The sequence below is a fragment of the Linderina pennispora genome, assembly GCF_002104995.1.
Source record: "Linderina pennispora strain ATCC 12442 chromosome Unknown DL89scaffold_24, whole genome shotgun sequence".
Taxonomy (NCBI): Eukaryota; Fungi; Kickxellomycota; class Kickxellomycetes; order Kickxellales; family Kickxellaceae; genus Linderina; species Linderina pennispora.
This window is the reverse complement of record NW_024468272.1, coordinates 1-19,574: the sequence shown is the minus strand read 5'-3', so window position 1 is coordinate 19,574 and position 19,574 is coordinate 1. Positions and strand designations below refer to the sequence as shown.

The window sequence follows — 19,574 nt, the reverse complement described above, 5'->3', positions numbered from 1 at the left end:
AGTGAAGAAGAGCGCACTGCAGCAAGTTCTGGCTGAAAAAATGGCTGGTACTAAAAATCGGCCAGAGGATCAAAAGCGGTGATCGGCCGAACTATATCAACAATATCTGCTGATCGGAATCACCGATGCTGGCAGCAGCAAGCAAACGCAGGCTTCATCGCCCACCTGGTTAAACCCGACTGCTGGTCACCCCCAGTGTCCGCTCATTAGAACCCATTACTCTGTGCTCCCCATGCTCGATCATCACGCTCGGGGGTCGCCTCCGACCGGCGCGGAAATGCTCTTGAACTTCTGAGTCTCCTGCCTTCTTCACGCAAAACCCCCCACACCGGTATCTTTATAATGGCTCTTCGCACACAGACAAAGGAGCTGAGGGTGCTTGCAGCAGATGCTGGTACAAAACTGCGTCTCTTCCTCGCACGCAACTTCCGCGACATCATGCCCCTCCGCCAAGATGTGATCTCTGCGCTGCGTAAAAAGGCTGTGCATGTCAATGGGGACCTGACTCTTGACACTCACATACTAAAGGAAGGCGACACAGTACGGGTCGAGATGAGCCTGGTTGATCTCTATACCCGGAGACTACAGGTTCTGGGGACTGAGTTGAAATTCTGTGACTCTGATCTTGCCGTCGTGATGAAACCAGCAGGTGCGCGCATGTGCGACATCGGATGGGCCGTGCCAGCGACACTGCTGGTGAGTGGGGACGAAAAGTACAAGGATATCAGCACGGAGCCGTGGATCGTTGTCAATGAGATTGAGCGTGGATCACAGGGACTCGTGGTTTTGGCCAGAGATGCAAATATCCAACAGGAGCTGGCCGAAAAAATTAATGCTGGGCAGATCACATTCAGGTTTGGTGCACTGTGTCATGGAAAGATCGAGCAGAGCCTGGTGAATAGCGTTACCTTGCAGTCGCTGGAGGCCGCGTCGGTGTCGGGTGACAACTCTGAGGAGACTACGCCGTTGGACCTCTGGTGTGAATACAACCGTATTCCTGCTGACATCTTCAACCACGTCGAGGTCCATATTGAATCGGTGACACGCAGCCCCAATGTTGGCCACCTGACAATGATCAAGGCATCAGTAGGGCATGCTGCCCATGCAAGCCTGGTTCTGCGCCGGTACATGCATCTAATCGGACACCCTATCGTCGGGTCGCAGACGTATGCCCAACCACTGGCGAACCATCGTGATAAGGGGATCCTGATGTCACTCACTGGAGTGACGCTTTCTGCTACGGATGCGCGCTCTGAGCCTGTAACCATTGACGTGCCGATTCCGCAGAAGATAATGTCAGTTTGCGAACGCGAAATCATGTTTTACGAACGTAGACAGAAGAAGGCACGAGAGGAGCTAGAACAATCCGATGTACTGCCAGCAGACGGTGCAGAACTGGCTGCCGATGGTATTCCTGCTGCGTACATCACCGGAACCAAGGACTTTTGCGGACACACATTCCGTGTCTCGAAGAACACGCTTATCCCGCGGCCCAGTACGGAGACGCTGGTTTCTGCAGCCGTTGAGTTTCTAGAGAAAGCTGCTGGTAGCCAAGCAGCTCCGCAGGTTCTGGATCTTGGAACTGGAACGGGATGCATCCTTCTGTCAATACTACTGAAGGTACCTGCAGCATGTGGTGTCGGTATTGATATCAGCCCGGCAGCGCTTGAGATTGCACAGGCGAACGTCGCACTGCATGGGCTGGCTTCACAAGCAAAAATGCTGCCAAAGCGACTTTGAGTCATTTGCAGCCGATGAGAAGGTGCTGCGACAGTCGCCATATGACTTTATAGCATGCAACCCGCCGTATATTTCGCCGCACAAGGCTGCACGCATGACGCGGATGATCGAGCACGAGCCGCAGCTGGCACTAATTGCCGAGGACGGCGGATTCCAGGCATACAGTGCAATCCATAGATCGCTAATGGCGAACATGGAGATCCTGCGACCAGCGGGCTGCATCGGGTTTGAAATCGGCAAGGGCATGGAGCGCATCGTGCGGAACATATTCTATGACTGGACTGAGGTCGGTGCGTACAACGACAACCAGGGATATCTGCGCGTGCTGGTCTTCCAGAGGCCAGTGCTATGCTAAGTGTATATCTTTATCTTTACCTATATATAAGATTTTATAGTCCAAAAAGTGTCCGACTGTCTGCTAGAACCTATATATCTCTTTTAAGCTTCAACACGAGTTTGGGTGACTTACTCTATAAACTCCTTTTTGATCTTGTGCAGCATCTGACCTCATCGGTGAAACCAGGGTGACGAGTTGTTATTGTAGTGGTCACAGGTCTCCACTAGATATCTCCATTGGTTCAGCGCAAGAGCTGCTCTCATTGTCGGTCGGCCTGATAACTTCCATGGCGTCATCATGGTGGTCATCACCGGCTGCGCAACACTCTTAGGATGTTTATTTATGAGCACCTATTGAATAAGGTCATGTAGCTCTTCTAGCGGTCATGTAATATTTGTAGATATATTTTATAAATTAATTTGTCTTATGAACATGCGTAAGCAGTAGTATTTGGGCCCGCAATAGACCCAGTCTGTACAGACTGATTCAAGAGACTGTATCAGTGCTAAGGGCCCCAAGAACCATGCAAGCCAGATCATTTTTAATAAAAAGTTCTTAATGCTATGCATACGCAATAAAGCAAAACTGAACAGCATCATTTCTCTTCTTACTTGCCTATTGAATTTCTCAAATGAATATTACCCGCAGCACTACTGCCATAAAGACATCACTTGGTGGTATTGGCTTCCGTGATTCTATGTTGCCCCGCCTAGAGCAATTTGTACACAGCGTCAATATCATCAAAGAGCATACATACATGCTTGCACGATGGATATTACTCCATCAACTAGCTGACGATGATGCCTTTGACCCTGCAATATTTGTGAAAAAGGGTTTTTTCGTTTTATTTATTTATTCATTTATCGCAACCTGAAGGCGAAGACTGTCATATCTGCCGAGGATTTCATTAACCAGAAGGACAGGTCAGAACTGTTAACCGCCGATTTCAGTGATGTAGTTAGATATCACATTTATGATTATCTATTGCATAATGGCGATATTGAGCTACATGATGTACACAACATGAATCAAGTAGCAACATACATGGATACCGAGCTGATGACAGCATACAAGAACAACATTGTGTTGCACTATGGCACTTGCCTACAGCGGATTCTGGCCAAATTGATTGATATTCGCAGCCGCAAAAACACACTGCACAGTACAATGGGCAATGTGTCCAAGGCTGAGTTCAATAATGCATGTCAAGTGTGTATTTTTACACCTGCACAGAAGCTCCGCCAGGCAGTTGCCTCTAGGTACCCTGATCTCAGTGTGCTCACCCCACCGATGCTTGCAATCTACAACAAGCTGGCACCAGTCCTTAATGCCTATGATGCCAAGTACAGATTCGCCAAAGACAGCCGATACTATGATGCCAAGGTAAATCCACTTAAGCATCTGCGTGCATACATTCGTCTATGCCAGCTTATCGAGAATGAGCAGCTTAGCAAGTCTCCCCCCCCCCAATGCTTGCCTCTGCGGACATCATGGATCCCAGGCCATGTGCGCTTAGACAAGCAAATAATCAAGCAGGTGTTTGTTTCGAAAACCCGTGAGCAGGTTACCAAGATCAACACAGCAAAGAGGGCAGCAACAGAGGCAAGGAAAGCAGCAGAAAAGGGCGAAAAATTGGCCAAGAAGGCTGCACGCGAAGCAGCGAAGATGCCATCGGATGCAACAGAGGCCACTGCTGCAACTGCAGCAGTAGCGGCTGATTCACTTGCTGCTGCATCGGCGGCAGCAGCAGACACTGTTGCAGCACTTAACAATGCATATGCACCAGAACCCCCAGTCTGTGCACACGACCCGGTCCAAGGGATTGCACAACCTGTGTGGGATGTGTGGGGCCGGGTCGCAGATCTAACATCAAAGCCATTTAAGGCGCATGGTGATAGAAAATTCCACGGAATGGCGACAACAGATGGTGTAACGATATGCATTCTGTTACAAGACAAGATATCCAAGGCTGATGGTGCAGTAGATGCTGATGGTGCAGGAGGCGATGCTGCGGGAGGCGATGCTGCGGGAGGCGATGCTGCGGGAGGCGATGCTACAGGCGATGTTGCAGGAGGTGATGCTACAGGCGATGTTGCAGGAGGTGATGCTGTGGGAGGCAGTACTACAGCTGACTGTCGCTATATCCACCAGATCCCACAGCCAGAGCTGCAGAATCTGAAAGGCCGCTGTGTATTCATCGATCCAGGTCGGGGCGATTTGCTATACATGATGCACGAAAATAGCAGCAATGGGAAAGAGGGTGAGAGAATGCTCTACCGCTACACACGGCAGCAGCGCAATAAGGAGCTCAAGCTGCGCCACTATGACAGGATTCGTTGGGATACAAAGGATCAAGTCCCAGAAGATGCTGTCCGCAGAGCAGAGGCAGAGCTTTCCAAGCACTGCTGCCGGACCCTTAGCCCAGCAAAATTCCGTGCCTACGTTGCTGCCCGTGCATCTGTGCGGTGTGTCCTAGCACCGTTTTATGCCAACACGATGACAGCGCGAAGGCTACTAGAGCAGCAGCCCACTAAGTCAAACAAGCAGCACCAAAGGCGCTGGAAGGCCCATCCAGGTGTCAGTACCAGTCCCAAGGTGTACCCGCTTCACCGCAAGCTGCGCCTTGATTCATTCATGAACCAGGCCCATGCAGACCACAGGCTTGCCGCGAAACTCCGGAGCAAGTTCGGTCCAGATCCAGTGCTGATCATGGGCAATTGGAGTGCGCCAATGGCCCGACACCATGCGCCGATTCGTGGCAAGGGGTGGCGCGACAAGTTCAAGCACCATGGCTTTGAAGTCTATCTGATCGACGAATTCCGGACATCGTCGATGTGCCCGTTCTGCTGTGAAAAGTCGCTGCAGACATTCCGGCATGTTCCCAACCCGCGGCCCTACCAGAGATCGAAGAACCCAATTGTGAAGTGCCATGGCCTTCTCCGCTGTACAAGCGAGTCATGTAAGCGGGCCATGGCACAATACAGGCGAGCCTATTCGTCTCGGCTCTTGAACCGCGATCTCGCAGCAGTTCTAAACTTCAGGCTCATTTTCCAGTCACTGTGATTCAGGCAGTATTCCTGAACGGTTCCGTCGTTCTACGGCCATTGCTGCCAATGCTTCTGGCACCACCCCTGCAACAAAGAGGCCGCGCAAGAGGTGTGCAGCAGCAGGCGGTTCTGTTGCCAGCAGCAGCGAGCCAGCGCTGAAGCGCCTACGCAGAGCAGGCCATCAAGACAGGAGATGTCCATGATCGACATTGCACCAACAACCATCCGACACGTTCAAATGACCGGTTCGCCGTGATGCTCTTATCGACGTGTCAACCCATGCTGACTAGCAGCCGAGCTCGCATCGCGAGCAGAGCAATTCTAGTATGGAAATAAAGGTGCTACGAAGACATATATCGCTCGCGCGTCAGCCGGGTTACCTTGTACTCTCGTCGGTCTTGATCAGACATGTTTTGTAGACCCAGCCCTGCTCGCTCGCTGTTGCCCGTAAACTCGTATGCATCACCTTCGTCTGAAAGTGACGTGTGGTCGTCCATGTCTGAATATGGTTGTGCAGGTAACTGCGTTGGCTGATGCATCCGTCGCAGCTTTGCCCGATCTGTATATGTCTTACCAGTCGTGTGCCTATGATATCCCTTGTTGGACATATACTTTCGCTTTAGAGCCCTTAGGTTCTCGATCCGCTCCTGCTGAATATCTGGTACCAACTTCGTACTCTTCGCCTCAGGCTGCATTGCTGAAGCAAAAGAACGAGTTGGGATCTCGCTGTGTTCTGATGCGCTACACCGTGCGCATGCCCACTGCTCATGAACATGCAGTTCAAATACACACTGCCCGAACGATACCCTGTCCATATGCGCAATCACATGAGGCTTGCTAGCACACTTTGGCTCCGAGAGCCGTTCCTCGTTGATGAACGTGCCATGCGTGGAGCCCTGATCAACGACATACAGAGTGAGCAGACGATGTGGATCGGTTTTGGCCTCTACCTCGTGATCTGAACATTCGCCGTCCTCTGAATATTTTGCATCATCTTCTTCCTGTTCTTCGATTTCTCCGTCCTCCGACCCCACCTCAACGCAATTGTCCACGGTCTCGCTTTCTGTTATGTCCTCAGCATAGATCCGGGCATGGAACCGCGACACAGAAATCTCGGGAACTCGCAGATGCGGCGTGATACTGGCCTCATGTTCATCACGGCCGATACTCAAGCCCTCCACAATATCAACATCAGCAGCCTGGCCAGGACTAAAGCACGCTGAGTCAACGACAACCAGCCGCACAACGCCCTCGAACCAGTCTGACGATTGAGTATTGTCCTGAGTGTCAACTGCCACATATGTGCATGTTTTGGCGTCATAGTACGACACCGTGTTCGATGCAATATCTAGCCAGAGCCCGGTCTGAGCGTTGTACGCGTAGCGTGGATCGGCGGAGACTGCGAATCCGTCTAGAAGCTGTGGAGCAGCGGTCGGCTGTGTTGTCTCGAGGTAGGCATTGAGTGCGTCCTCGAATGGTGACGACATTTGAATTCAGCAAACGGAAAATGAAGAGTAGACTCCAGGAGGGTAATGAAAGGGAAGTCACAATAGCGACGTGGCAACGAGCACTCAGAAACTGTCCTTCGGCGTTGATCTTGTGGCGGGCTAATCTGCCAGCTAATCTTCGTGCAAACCCATTGCTGCGGACAGATGAACCAGCACTATTTTCCCACACGAATTAGGGCTCCTTTTTCAGTTCTCTTTATTTCAGTTATAATAGCAAGCATGGTCACAACCCGCCGCAGCGCTCGCGTCCTGGCCCAGGCATCCACCACTGCTGCTGCTGCCGCCGCTCCTGTGACCCCAAAGCCCGCATCGCCGAGCAAAGTCACCAAGGCCCGTACCAAGAAGCCTAAAGTCACACCGATTCCCAAGACCACCGCAGCAACGCTGCTGACAGCCCCGCCGCTGACCGATGAGGCCGCCATGGATGTAGCCATCGAGCACCTAAAGAACGCTGACAAGCGCCTAGGTGAGTTTATCGCCAAGTCTAAGCGCTGCACGATGGGTCTAGACCGCGACCATACCGGTGATACTGGGTATATATCACTGTGCAAGTCGATCGTGTACCAGCAGCTGGCAGGCAAGGCCGCAGCAGCCATTCTCTTAAAGTTCCTGAGACGGTTCGGCACACTCAAAGCCCTTACAAAGGAGGACTCTGAGCTGACACCCGATGACTTCGAGTTCCCCAGGCCTTCGGTTGTTGCTAGCCTGGATGTGGACGAGATGAGAGAGTGCGGACTAGGCCAGCGCAAGTCCGAGTACATGAAGGCTGTGGCAGAGAAGTTTCGTGATGGCGAGCTTTCCGATGCCAAACTGGCAGCACTATCTGATGACGAGGTGACGAAGGCCCTAGTGGCCATCCGTGGAATCGGCCCGTGGACCGCCGACATGTTCCTAATGTTCCACCTGAAGCGCGCCAATGTGCTGCCGACACTGGACCTGGCGATTCGCAAGTCCATGTGCAAGCATTTTGGCGTGCCGTTCACCAAGACAACGCCGACACATGACGAGCTGGTGGCACTAGGCAGGATCTGGGAACCGTACAGATCGGTAGCTACCTGGTACATGTGGCGGATGTCTGATACCAAGACCCAGGAATAGGCTTTTTATTGCATTGAATCAAATACATGCTAGCTGCTCCGCTTGCGCTCGGCCATTTGCTCCTGGTACGTCAGCGTGCGCGGTTTTTCCTCACTGCTTTGGGTACTGGCTATCAGCGCCTGTTCTCGGCGGTGCTTGAGCTCTCCAGACCCAAGCCATAAGATGATTCCGGCCATGGCCACGACTCCTCCACCCATGATCCACCGGTTCGGTTTCATGAACAGCTCCGGGTTCAGGACCTTGAACAGCCGGGTAGCAGGGATATCCTGCTTGGGCGCTGTGTTCTTGATATCTGGCTTCTCGCTCGACATGCTTTAATAAGGGAGATTGGGTGTAGAATATTGGTTGTACCTCCAGCCATCGAACAACAAGCGCATCAGCATCCTCTGAGCGCGTGTCGCTTAGGGGTGCCGAATATTTATGGGCTTTTCAGGATCTCGTATTAGAATGCCCATATATCCGTGGCCCTAAGGTCTTTGTCACATTGTATTTCTGTGTTGTTCGTGCAGAAATGCGTCTACAATACAGAGTAGCACACTATGCTAAAATTGTAACTGCTATGTATTTACCATTATGCAGAACTATAATGACGAGTGCATACTGGAAGAAGAATTTATTTAAAAACAAAGATAACATAGAAAGAGGGAAAGAATGAGATGGCCATTACAAAATGCCAAAGTTGAAGGTTGAGATACACTTAATACTCTTCTTCTTCAGAGAACTCACAATGAACTCCTGCTGGGAATGGTTGGTGATGGCACTAACGAACGACATACAGCAGTAGGTTGTAATATATGTAACATTATCAACGCGCTTGTGAGAGAAAAGTGAATCATAAATACGGTAAGGGCTGGAATACGTACTACCTTTATGCCAAGTATTGCAATAGGTACCTTCCAGATATTCGTTTATTTCAGCCCAGGTCACCATTGCAGCTACTTTGCTTTTGCTTTTTGCTACTTCTTCCTGGGAAGCCTTCGGCGTGAATTCCTTTACGAGAGCAGTTCTTGCTGAGTCCCAGTCTTCAGTACCCGCAATGTGGTTCTCCAGAACATATCTAACCAGAGGTGACCCGCGGGTAGCAAGGTACGAGCGGCAGTTGCTCAACTGTAAATCTTTATCGCAAACTACCCATGGAATAAAGTCTTCAAGGTACGAAGCAGGGTATTGAGCGAATTTAAGCGAGTCGAAAGTAATATAGCCTGAATCCAAAACCTCATGGAAATACAAGTCATGCTCTCTAATGGCACTGAGCTTCGCTTCATGACTGAGTACGCCGATATACGCCTGTATAATGTCATCCAGTATGCAGCAAACAACGCCAACACCTTGTACAATGTTCTTGAGCTTTGAGTTGTGATGCTTCACACGCACCTCCAAAGACTCCACATTGAATGATCTGTACGTCCTATTAGGGATACGAATAACCTCGCCAGACATGATAGCCGTATATGCCTTCAGGAAGTTCTGCTGCTGATACGAGTGAATAGAAGAACGATATCCAATAATCGTCCGCAGATACCCAATGATTATGTCATCGTCAGCATTGATGTCTTGCTGCTCTTCAATAACTGATATGATACTGGCAGACATCTCAGGTGTACGAACGGTCGTGACCGATAGGCAGTCAATTCCATCTAGTATTGAATCATTGTCAGAATCGGCCTTCTTGGTGAGATTGGTCATGAAGAAAGAGTTCAAGAAAAGCTGAGCAGTGTATGTGAGTGAAATGGATTGATATGGAGTTTCCGGTATAGACCTCTCGAGTCTCGCTTTTTATAGAGATCCGGGTAGCAGTTGTTTTGCATTGGTTAAGAGATGGGGTATTTTGGTTATGCCTGTCGCAACACCTTCGTCACTCTGCGTTTAAAATACAATGGGAGTCCGGCATATCAAAGATCTGCTGCTGAATCGGCATTGATGGCTTATGATGTGTATTGTTCCACAGCCCAGCAGATCCGGAGCAGCAGCTGCAATATGGTCCAAAAATAAGCGCCTTAAATACGACACCCATATGGCTTTGGTGGGCTCTGCACTGTTTGGTGAAATCTTTTTGCTGACATGCAAAGCACACATGCACCTAAGCCTTCACTTCATGCCACTCTTGCTAATTTGTTGATTGAAACTGATATCACTGTCGAAGAAAAGCGACAAACAGTCTCAGAGTTCTTGTGGATAGCCACATGTCTATATAGCACAAATACTAAATTACGATGATGCCACTCCATTACAACATGGGATACGGGACGAGCAATCGTCAAAGATTACATAAAGCTGGTATTTCACTTAAAATCACATCATGTATCACAAGAAACATATCACTCAGCGTACCCGCTAATTGCTGGGATTACAAGGTATATTAAGATGTCATGTATTATTACTTTGGGTACAGCGTTTCATAAATTCAGCATACTCTTTGTTGATCTTCTAAACCTCATCACGATGAACAACTCCTGTGTGCTCACAAAAGTCGTTAAGGTTGCCTAATATAGCTCTGCAAAACGCACAAGGCAGGTGAATACACCAGAGTTGCCTCAAATAGCAGTTGCCTGACGATGCTTTGAACATTAGATATGCCTTCTTCTAAAAAAAGGAATATTCCTCATCATTGTGCTGCGTGTAAATGTCAATGATACACTCAACATTATTAGAATACTCCATGCCAGTGTCTGTACTGCCAAGCTTCGGCCATAGAAAGAATTTGAACAACTGTTGAAATATGTCATTTCATAGGGAATCAAAAATGAGGAGGTTCTCAGGAAGGTGGAACATCACAGATCAAGCATGCCCATGTCTAATAAGCATCCCGTACATTTTCTGATACAATGGCGATGCCCGATACGCGTCAGTTTCAAGGAGCAAGATTATTATTTCAGGGTATCAGCACAGAGCACTCACATTTTGGGCGCATACTATTCGTGCAGAGAGGATACAAAGGAAGTGACGCTTCACATTCAGGGGCTAAGTCTGCCGGCGGCTGACGGCAACACCAAACTGCTAGCCATGACAGATGCAAGCTAGCTCGCTAAAAGCAGAAAGCCAATTTGAACTATAGTGGCGCGCTTGATACCAACCCCATCGAGAATACGACATCGTGCTATCAACAGCTACTTGCCGGTCGTAATGACAAGTGCACTAGATAATAATTGCAAGCAATGCTGAAGGTGAAGAGTAGTTAGATCGTCTCCCATGCCTTGAACAGATGGTCGACCTTGGCTGGCTCACGGACAGCCAGACGGATATACGTCGGCAGGTTATAGCCCGGACGGCCACTGCGCACCGGCACGCCATTGGCCTTTGCCAAATCCACAGCCTTCTGCGCAACCTCCTCTGATTTGGTGTCGACCCAGATCCACGACAAAAACTCACGGCCATGGCACTGCCAGGCCGGGAACCGCTGCTTGATCCGATCGACAGTCTGCTTGCGCCACGCGCCCGTCATCTGCCAGGTCTTGTTCAGGTATATCTTATCGGCAACCACGGCGTCCAGGAACGCCAACGCCACGGTATTCACGGACCACGGCACCTGCAGCTTCTTGATCGCACGCATATGGTCGGCGGTCGGACACACGACCGAGCCCAGGCGCAGGCCGGTGCAGCACCACAGCTTGGTCCACGAGTGCATCACAAACACGGAGATTCCGTGATCCTGGTAGATCCGCTCAACGAAATCGCGCGCGCTGGTCAATGAGTGGTTGCGGAACTCTGACGAGTGCCAGGGTTGCATTGACTCGTCAATCAAAACATGGCCGCCTGGCAGAGCGTTGTCAAGGATCCATTGCTGCAGCTCCGGCAGCTCCATGTAGTCGCCGGTAGGGTTGCACGGATTCACCAGGCACACAACGTTCGCCTTCTCTGGGCTCTCCGAATCAAGCATCATGTAGTCGTTGTTGCGCGCAGACCGCTCGTACTCCTTGTACTGTGTGCGGAACGGTCCCGGCTTCCAGGTGCCGCGCGGCGCCATGCGGATCACAAGGTCGATTAGCTCGCTTGCACCGTTGCCCAGGATCAGCCGGTCGCCGTCCTGCTGCCACGAGGTGGGCCACAGGAATTGTGCCAGGGAGGACTTGGCCGGTTCCTGGTCCGCTGGTGGGTAGTGATGGCTGTGCTCGATCGAGCTAACGCTAGCCTGCTTGGCAGACTCGGGCATGCCGAAGGCATTCGTGGTCACGCTAAAGTCCTCGATGAAGTTGTCCAGATGCGCCCAGTCCTGGCCACCGTGGAACTGCTGCAGCTTGGCGTCCCAGGGTCCGTTGGATGATGGTGCAGGGGTAGGCATTCTGTGTGGAAGCGGATAAGAGTATTAAAATTAGCTGGAGAAAGGTTTGAGGAGAAAGAAAAACAGCAGGCTGGTACCCAAAAAATAAACAGGCTTTTTATGCGGTGAAGTTAACATGAGAACTGTGAGGTGTGGTAGTGAGAGAGGGAGAAAAAGCTACCTAGCGACTTTCACATGTCAAATTCTCGCCAAGCGAGCTGGACAACCAGCCGCGCCCGTCTGTCTACTAGCAAAGACAAGAGCGCCGCCCAAATGGCCTCTAGGACTGAAGAGAAAAATGGTTGTTTACGCCTTGTAGGCAGAGGCTAAAAAAATCCTCCCCAAATCTAGGCGAATTTGAAACGTGGCCATTTGTGGCCGATACAGTCACCAGGCGTGATTTCAATGATTGCCGGCAGATAGCTTAGCATGCATTCACAGATGATCCCGGGCGATAGCAGTAGACAAGGGGGCAATAGTCACAACGGCTGGGACATGCCATCGCTAGAAATGCGTATTGCATTCCTGGGCAGCTGCTACACATGGAGATATAGATGCGCGTTGCTATACGTCGCAAGTGGCTTTCGCTGAAGCCCCAGAGTCATGTGGTTATCCGAATATTAAAGGATCTCGAAATATAAAAACCACAATACGGTATAGCAGCGAATCAAATACACATTCCAGGCAGGCCTGATTTTTTACAAAATGGTAGAAAACCCCTCCTCACATCACGCATCAACCTATAGACATGGACTACCGGCGGGAACCACGCGAAAACAACATAGTATTTGTAGGCAACGTGCCCTTCGACACAACCGAAGAGCAGCTAATCGGCATCCTCCGGCAAGCGGGACCGGTGACCGAATTCCGGCTCGTCTTCGATCGTGAAAGCGGCAAACAGCGCGGATTCGGATTCTGCGAATACGCCGATATCCAGATTGCCGCCAGCGCAGTCAAAAACCTCTCGGGGACACTAGTAGGTGGGCGGCCCATGAAGCTGGATTTCGCTGAGCGCGAGGTGATCCGTCGACACTTCAACACCGACGGGCTGTCGCTTAGCGGCGCACCGGGGTCTGCACAGCTGCCGCCGCCGCCGAAAAAGGTAGATGTGGAGACGGTGAATGAGGTCGTGGGGCCGTTGAATGAACAACAGAAGAGCGAGCTGATTGCGCAGTTCCAGACCTTCGCCAAGCGCAACCTGCATGTGGCCAGGCGCGAGCTAATGGAGAATCCGGCACTGGCTCACGCATTGTACTGTGCGCTGGGGTCGCTGGACCTGGCGAGCCCGGAGGACTTGAAGCGCGCAGTGCGCGGGGCCGGCAGATCGGGGTCGACAGGCTCGGTGCCGCGGTACCCGCCGCCGCCCATGGCCGCAATGCAGCCGGTGCCAGCCCAGTACCCGTCACAACGGCCGCCGCCGCCGCCGCCCATGCCGGTGGTAGGTGGGGCAGCCCCCGATTTCATTGCCGAAGCCACAGATTCCCCAGGCCAGTGCACCCGAGATTGACAATGAGCAGGTTATTAACCAGCTGCTGAGTCTGACGGACGAGCAGCTGGCGCAGCTGCCGGAGGAGCACCGGATCAAGATCATGGAGCTGCGGAGCCAGTTCCAGGCGTGACCGGGGGCTTTCTAGCACAAGTCTCAATTGATATTACACGGCCATAACATGCGTCACTGCTGGCATGCGTCAATGGCCTGCTACGAACGAAAAAATAAAATAAAAATAAAAATAAAGGCATCCACATAGCTAACAATATCACCTTTCACAATGTCCTCTGGCAACGTCGTGCTCGAAACCTCCATGGGCCCGATCACCATCGAGCTCTACTGGCACGAAGCCCCGCGCACCTGCAAAAACTTTTACGAGCTCGCCCGCCGCGGCTCCTACAACTCGGTGATCTTCCACCGCATCATCGCGGATTTCATGATCCAGGGCGGCGACCCCACCGGCACCGGCCGCGGCGGCTCGTCCATATACGGCGGCAAGTTCGAAGACGAAATCACAAGGGCGCTCAAGCACACGGGCGCTGGTGTGCTCAGCATGGCCAACTCGGGACCAAACACCAATGGCTCGCAGTTCTTCATTACGCTGGCACCCACGCCGCACCTGGACGGCAAGCACACGGTGTTTGGCAGGGTCAAGGAGGGCATGGACGTCGTGCGGAGGATGGGCCTGGTCGCCAGATAGAAACGACCGCCGCGCGAAGACGTCCGCATCCTGCGCGCGGTGGCTACAAACTAGCATCGAATTTTCTTTTTTACGTTTGTTAGGAAATCACGTAGAAAATAGATTCTTTAAAGCATATCAGCATCCTCTTCAATTGTTGACTGCGGTCCTCGCCAAACAGCGATGCATGCGTATCGTCATTGTCTGATGGAACGCGTCGCGCGTCAGCTGCGGACTTGCCAGGCCCACAGGCCCGATCTCCGCCAGCGCCTCGACGTTGCCCGCAAACTCGTGTTCCTCGTCGGCATCCATAAAATCGCCTGAGGGTGACGGCATCGCCAAGTCCAGGTCAGGCATCACCGCAGCCGACCCTGCAATCGGCGAGCCCGGCACACGCTCACTCCTCTCCTTCTCTGCCTCCTCAAACCTGGCAATCAGTCATCGATCTTTGCCGCGCTGAGTCCCCTGCATGCTCGCCTCTCGCCGTTGCCGGTAGAACAGCATGTAAGCAGCAGATGTCTTGACGCCATCAGGGCTGCCCACCGGGGACACATGCGAGTCGTTGAAGTCATACCACTCGCGGTCCTCGGATTCAGCGCATATGCCGTGTAGTGCCCGCCGCCGATCCCGCCGTAGTGGTTGCACACTGCAATTAGATCGTAGACCAGCGCGCTCCCGTCAAGCTTGCTCACCACAGTCTTGGTCAGATCCAGCCCCGTGATTGGGAAATCCACAAATGCATCGAGCTTGTCACGCCACGCGCGAGTGCTGGAACCGCTTCAGGTGCACACCAAGATCTCCGGCACCCGCCACAGATCAAACTTTTTCGTCGCCTGCTGGTGCTCCTTACACTGGCCGCAGTACCACAGATCCTCCTCGCCCAGCTCCTCTGCGCGTGTAAACTCCGCCAGGCACTCCTCCAGCGTGATTGTCCGCTGCGCGCGCTGCACCAATGACGGCCGGCGCGCTGTGCGCGGAGGCTCCGACACTGCCAGATCGGTCACGCAGGCAGGCCAGTGTACTTTGACGCGTCCTCCATTACTGGCATTGCGAACTGGTCCGCTCGGCCGAAATCGAACAGCGAGTCGAGCCGCGGTTCCATGGTGGGCTCGTCAGTAGCAGCTCCGCAAACAGCGCGCGAGCTCCCTCCGGATCCCACTCGCAGATCAGCGTATCGCCGGTGTTCAGCTTAACCTGCTGCTCATAATGTCTGTAAACGACAGTGCAGCGGTGGCTGCCGCCATATCGTCGTCCGAGTCATTCGGCTGTTCTGCGTCTTGGTTGACTGCGCATCAGACTCGCCATCATCACCCCTAGCACCTCGACAGATACTCCTCACTGCTGTCATTTCCTGCTGCTGTGGCTCCTCGGGGCCACAGCCTCATTCGCGCTCTTCTAGAGCAGACACTACTGTGATCAGCTGTGCTCGCCTCGCCATCGCTCTCATTCTCCTCATTATCAGACTTTGCCCGCTTGGGCGTTGCCCCGCCCGCCGACCTCAGGCTCGTTATCCGACTCGCTGTTATCCCACCGCCCATCATCGTCCGAGCGCATCCGCCTGCGCGACTGCTGCAAAGCAGGCACATCATCATCAACCGACATCTGCGACAGCGCGACAGGTGCTTTCTCCTCTGACGCCGGCACAAGCGGCTCGCAGTTATCGTTGGTCAGACGGTCTTCAAACGGTCTAAACGAGTTCGGCGTACTGCGGCGGCCATTGGCATATACGACGATACGACATGTTGCGGCGCTGGAACCGCGGACCCTGATGGCCCTGCGCGGTGCACGCTAAGTGACACTGCACGCCCAGCAACTCAGCAGCCGCCCGTGTCAGAGCCGCCATTTCCAGAACCACCCTCATGTGCATCCTTGAGCTTGCTCGATTAGCTTGGACATGTCAACGGTGGTCCAGCGCGCCAGCACCGTCGCAATCTGCAGGTACAGGTCGCCCATGGTTTGCTCGGCCCTCGCAGCGTGACGATCAGTGGCTTCGAGATGATATCCGGCGCAAGCTGTAGCGGAACGACGAGCTCGACGACCCATCATCACCCTTGCTGCACAGGAGCTGCACCACCACAGACTCAGTCGACAGCGGGTCTTCAGCAACCTCCTCGACGCTGGCATCCAGCTCGTACATGACCACAGAGTCGGAGTCGCTGATATCTGCCAGGGGGTCCTCGTCACTGTGTAGATCTGATATAGATACGCCCCGACGACACATCGCATGCCAGCAGGCGCGAGGCATCGCCGGTTTTGAAATGCGCGACCATTGCTTCAATTGCTTGACCGAGTCGTCCTTGCACACCAGCAAATTCATATGCGTAGCATGGACCGAACTATTGAAGGCACCAGCGATACATCGAGCCACTTTTGGCGCTGCACGGGCAGCGGCAGCGTCAGATACATGAACGGATCAAAGGTCACCGACACGTTCTCGCACTTGGGGCACACCAGCGTGCTCTTGTATTGGGCCCTGGAACAGATCCACCACCACGCTGTCGTTGCGTTTCTTGTAGATCTCCCACTGCTCGCCAGCCACCTCCGCGTCGGGTCGCCCATTGGCGTCCGGCACTCAATATATGGCTTGCTGAGGATCCGGTTCAAGGTCCTCGTGCAGCCCGTCCAGCAAAAACGCCAGGAACTCGGCGTGCGTCCTGCTGGTTGTACCGCGGAACTGCGGCGCCCACTGTGCAATCGTGCTGCTTGAAGGCCCGTGGAGCATATGCCCCTCGGCCCAGCTCCCACATGGCCTTGCTGAGCCGCCCATACGACGATGCCACGGCACCCTTCATCCAGCGGGTTGTCGCGATTCAGCTCGCTCGTGTATACATTCGACACAAAGTACCGCGTCAGCTCGCCAATGTGGCCCAGGCACTGCAGCGCCGAGTTCATGAACACGTGTTTCCCAGGTTGTTCAGCCCGCACAGGTAGTGTTCCTGCGACACGGCCCGCGCCAGCAATGCGGTGCTAGCGTCGGTCGACACGAACCCGCTGGTCACCTCGTTGGCGTCCTCACTGCTGGCCTCGTTGCCGCTATCTGATGCCGACCCAAACCCAGCGCGCTCTCGCCGCCCTGATGGCGTGAACAGTGCTGCCGCACTCACACTTGACGCATCGTCGGCTTCCGAGCCCGCGCGCAGATCTCCCATGGCAAGCCCCATCATTTCCTTGGGCACCGTCATCATCCACACTGCCGAGTCCTCCAGAATCCCTGCCGCCACCAGCGATGTCGATTTATCTTCCATCACCCCGATCAGCCGGCTCTCCGAGCCCGCCCCGTGGTCCGCATCATCTACCACCGCAGCCTCATACGACGGCGGGCTCGCATCAGAATGCGCCTCCTCCTTTTTGCCCCCGCGGATGCTGGATGACGGCAGATACAGTGATATATCGTCGCCCTCCGCCAGTCCAAACGCCGTTCTGACCCGGAACTCGAGCTCGCTCAGCGGCGCCGCTAGCGAAATGGCTATCCTCTTCGCTGGCTCCTCCTCGTTAATGAGTGACGAAACAAAAACTGATGGCGGGTACAGCTCCAGTCGTGCAGCACCGTGCTCATCGGCCACTGCCACGCGCCGCACCTCCCGGTTGTCCTTCAGCCCAAACAGCCGCACCATCTCCGCCCACGCCCGCTCCGGCACCGCCTCAAAGGCCTCGCCCATCTGCAGATCCGGCAGCAGCTCGCCGTCCATGTCTGTGATGCCAGAGTTGTCGATTGCGCCGATGTCGGAACTCGTGATCCCAGAAAACGACTCCTGCCAGCGCGTGTACCACCTGCGGTCCACCAGATACCATGCGCTGCCCAGTGTCATCGACGCTTGGTCAATTTCCGCCTGCAGCGCCCCCGCTGATGCATCTAGCGCGACCTCCTGCGAGGAGCTATGTGTGCCACCTGAGAATCCTGCCGCCTTGGGTGCTGGCGATGGGTAGGTCACTGCAACGCTGCCCTCGTATGGCTCCGACGGCGTGTGGCAGTACGAAGGTACGCTCGAATTGCTGGCGCCTAGTGTTGCTGCGAGCGCCAGGTTGAGACTGGCGCCCAGGCCTGTCGAATGGCCTTCGTCCAAGCCCGCGATGTCGGCCGGCGATGATTCATTCTCCGACATTCTATGTAAGCCTTATGCTTCCTCTATTAGGACTTTTCAAGTGGAACAGAGCTGGAGAGGATAAAAAGAGTAGGGCGAGACAAAAATAACGTTAGAAAGTAAATAAGGAAAAAAGAGCGAAAAAATTGTCGAGTAAACAGAAAGCAAGTGGGAGACCGCTTTGGCTATTTTTTTTCTAATGCTACTGTGGCTCTCCATGCCTAGACAGCAAAAACATATCCCGCAGTTCACCTTGATGACGCGTCCATGTTTTTTCAACTATTTATTTTACACAAATGAATTGCAGTGTTTGAATAAGGCGTTTAGCCGCCGAAGCCATAGAGGGTACGGCCCTGGCGCTTGAGCGCGTAGACGACGTCCAGCGAGGTGACGGTCTTGCGCTTGGCGTGCTCGGTGTAGGTGACGGCGTCGCGGATGACGTTCTCAAGGAACACCTTGAGCACACCGCGGGTCTCCTCGTAGATGAGGCCCGAGATACGCTTGACACCACCACGGCGCGCCAGACGACGGATGGCCGGCTTGGTGATGCCCTGGATGTTATCGCGAAGAATCTTGCGGTGACGCTTGGCGCCTCCCTTTCCGAGTCCCTTTCCTCCCTTTCCGCGGCCAGACATGGTTGATAGTAGGTAGTTTTCAAAAAATGTTTAGAAAAATATCTTTGAAGAGGAAAAGCGGCGCGAGGGTGGGTGCCAAGGTGGTGCCTTTTATATCCACACCAAACAAGCATGCAGTGGAACGCGAAAAACGCCAACACAGCCCGAAGTCGTTGCAAGGTAGCAAGTTCAGAATCGAAACCCACATCGCCCCAGCAATACGCATGCTGGTTGGCTGGAAACAGAAACAGCTACTTTAACAGTAACTTTTTCACAACGGATGGCGTGGCTCAAGGGGCAGTCTGGGCCTTACACGCGTAAAATTTATCTAAAAGACATAGCCACGATCCAATCAGAACGCGTCGTGCCACTGGGTCCCGCAGCTGGATTTATTGCGTTTTTTCGCAAGTCGCACATCCGAGTCTATGCGTTCGCGCGTCCTTCGGCCCTATATAAACCACTTTGCTCCGGCACGCCCCTCCTGCCCCTGTTAACGTATCTGTGAAAGATTTTTCTCTATTCATTTTTCAACTAAACCGAATTAACAATGGCCCGTACCAAGCAGACCGCCCGCAAGTCCACCGGAGGCAAGGCTCCCCGCAAGCAGCTGGCCACCAAGGCCGCTCGCAAGTCGGCGCCCTCGGGCACCGGTGGCGTCAAGAAGCCCCACCGCTACCGCCCCGGTACCGTCGCTCTGCGTGAGATCCGTCGCTACCAGAAGT

At 53.3% G+C, this 19,574-nt stretch overlaps 10 protein-coding genes across 10 annotated transcripts; 5 read left to right on the top strand and 5 right to left on the bottom strand.

Annotated features, from left to right (window-relative positions):
- The first annotated feature begins 299 nt into the window (after window positions 1–299).
- Window positions 300–2,143, top strand: DL89DRAFT_270791 (S-adenosyl-L-methionine-dependent methyltransferase). The gene is made up of 2 exons (XM_040888821.1): window positions 300–1,686; window positions 1,715–2,143. The coding sequence occupies exons 1-2, from the start codon at window positions 343–345 to the stop codon at window positions 2,093–2,095; spliced, it is 1,725 nt and encodes a 574-aa protein (XP_040739726.1). The 5' UTR covers window positions 300–342; the 3' UTR covers window positions 2,096–2,143.
- Window positions 2,144–5,374: 3,231 nt separating this feature from the next.
- On the bottom strand, window positions 5,375–6,650 carry DL89DRAFT_270777 (uncharacterized protein). The gene has a single exon (XM_040888820.1). The coding sequence runs from the start codon at window positions 6,609–6,611 to the stop codon at window positions 5,466–5,468; it is 1,146 nt and encodes a 381-aa protein (XP_040739725.1). The 5' UTR covers window positions 6,612–6,650; the 3' UTR covers window positions 5,375–5,465.
- Window positions 6,651–7,154: 504 nt separating this feature from the next.
- Window positions 7,155–7,712, top strand: DL89DRAFT_206332 (DNA glycosylase; the record flags this gene model as incomplete). The annotated part of the gene is made up of 1 exon (XM_040884091.1): window positions 7,155–7,712. A coding segment is annotated over one exon (558 nt), but the record flags the coding sequence as incomplete, so codon positions are not given.
- Window positions 7,425–9,460, bottom strand: DL89DRAFT_325533 (uncharacterized protein). The gene is made up of 2 exons (XM_040891527.1): window positions 9,066–9,460; window positions 7,425–8,029 (listed from the first exon to the last, which is right to left on the bottom strand). The coding sequence occupies exons 1-2, from the start codon at window positions 9,414–9,416 to the stop codon at window positions 7,760–7,762; spliced, it is 621 nt and encodes a 206-aa protein (XP_040739723.1). The 5' UTR covers window positions 9,417–9,460; the 3' UTR covers window positions 7,425–7,759.
- A 1,368-nt stretch (window positions 9,461–10,828) lies between these two features.
- DL89DRAFT_98665 (PLP-dependent transferase) lies at window positions 10,829–12,254 on the bottom strand. Its single transcript, XM_040892316.1, has one exon. It carries the CDS (start codon window positions 12,007–12,009, stop codon window positions 10,906–10,908), a length of 1,104 nt encoding a protein of 367 aa, XP_040739722.1. The 5' UTR covers window positions 12,010–12,254; the 3' UTR covers window positions 10,829–10,905.
- A 455-nt stretch (window positions 12,255–12,709) lies between these two features.
- Window positions 12,710–13,724, top strand: DL89DRAFT_270774 (uncharacterized protein). The gene is made up of 2 exons (XM_040888819.1): window positions 12,710–13,372; window positions 13,440–13,724. The coding sequence occupies exons 1-2, from the start codon at window positions 12,737–12,739 to the stop codon at window positions 13,605–13,607; spliced, it is 804 nt and encodes a 267-aa protein (XP_040739721.1). The 5' UTR covers window positions 12,710–12,736; the 3' UTR covers window positions 13,608–13,724.
- A 29-nt stretch (window positions 13,725–13,753) lies between these two features.
- DL89DRAFT_270773 (cyclophilin-like protein) lies at window positions 13,754–14,289 on the top strand. The gene is made up of 2 exons (XM_040888818.1): window positions 13,754–14,147; window positions 14,178–14,289. Exons 1-2 carry the CDS (start codon window positions 13,758–13,760, stop codon window positions 14,229–14,231), a joined length of 444 nt encoding a protein of 147 aa, XP_040739720.1. The 5' UTR covers window positions 13,754–13,757; the 3' UTR covers window positions 14,232–14,289.
- Window positions 14,290–14,306: 17 nt separating this feature from the next.
- Window positions 14,307–18,259, bottom strand: DL89DRAFT_296034 (cysteine proteinase; the record flags this gene model as incomplete). Its single annotated transcript, XM_040890707.1, has 18 exons — window positions 14,307–14,325; window positions 14,371–14,583; window positions 14,656–14,741; window positions 14,804–14,902; window positions 14,948–15,144; window positions 15,212–15,390; window positions 15,443–15,522; window positions 15,563–15,628; window positions 15,654–15,921; window positions 15,956–16,012; window positions 16,051–16,122; window positions 16,184–16,339; window positions 16,424–16,452; window positions 16,506–16,616; window positions 16,651–16,695; window positions 16,799–16,942; window positions 16,986–17,030; window positions 17,102–18,259. The coding sequence occupies 18 exons, from the start codon at window positions 18,257–18,259 to the stop codon at window positions 14,307–14,309; spliced, it is 3,024 nt and encodes a 1,007-aa protein (XP_040739719.1).
- A 302-nt stretch (window positions 18,260–18,561) lies between these two features.
- On the bottom strand, window positions 18,562–18,952 carry DL89DRAFT_279359 (histone-fold-containing protein; the record flags this gene model as incomplete). The annotated part of the gene is made up of 1 exon (XM_040889571.1): window positions 18,562–18,952. The coding sequence occupies exon 1, from the start codon at window positions 18,871–18,873 to the stop codon at window positions 18,562–18,564; it is 312 nt and encodes a 103-aa protein (XP_040739718.1). The 5' UTR covers window positions 18,874–18,952.
- Window positions 18,953–19,399: 447 nt separating this feature from the next.
- Window positions 19,400–19,559, top strand: DL89DRAFT_296032 (uncharacterized protein; the record flags this gene model as incomplete). Its single annotated transcript, XM_040890706.1, has 1 exon — window positions 19,400–19,559. A coding segment is annotated over one exon (160 nt), but the record flags the coding sequence as incomplete, so codon positions are not given.
- Between the last annotated feature and the right edge of the window lie 15 nt (window positions 19,560–19,574).

Coding starts and splice junctions, on each gene's coding strand:
- DL89DRAFT_325533 (XM_040891527.1), bottom strand. CDS start 9,416: ATGACCAATCTCACCAAGAAGGCCGATTCTGACAATGATTCAATACTA. Junction 8,030..9,065: donor ACTCAAAGCTCAAGAACATT/GTACAAGGTGTT, acceptor ATGTCGAGCGAG/AAGCCAGATATCAAGAACAC.
- DL89DRAFT_270777 (XM_040888820.1), bottom strand. CDS start 6,611: ATGTCGTCACCATTCGAGGACGCACTCAATGCCTACCTCGAGACAACA.
- DL89DRAFT_270773 (XM_040888818.1), top strand. CDS start 13,758: ATGTCCTCTGGCAACGTCGTGCTCGAAACCTCCATGGGCCCGATCACC. Junction 14,148..14,177: donor TCAAGGAGGGCATGGACGTC/GTGCGGAGGATG, acceptor GTCGCCAGATAG/AAACGACCGCCGCGCGAAGA.
- DL89DRAFT_270791 (XM_040888821.1), top strand. CDS start 343: ATGGCTCTTCGCACACAGACAAAGGAGCTGAGGGTGCTTGCAGCAGAT. Junction 1,687..1,714: donor TTGAGATTGCACAGGCGAAC/GTCGCACTGCAT, acceptor TGGCTTCACAAG/CAAAAATGCTGCCAAAGCGA.
- DL89DRAFT_98665 (XM_040892316.1), bottom strand. CDS start 12,009: ATGCCTACCCCTGCACCATCATCCAACGGACCCTGGGACGCCAAGCTG.
- DL89DRAFT_270774 (XM_040888819.1), top strand. CDS start 12,737: ATGGACTACCGGCGGGAACCACGCGAAAACAACATAGTATTTGTAGGC. Junction 13,373..13,439: donor CCATGGCCGCAATGCAGCCG/GTGCCAGCCCAG, acceptor TAGGTGGGGCAG/CCCCCGATTTCATTGCCGAA.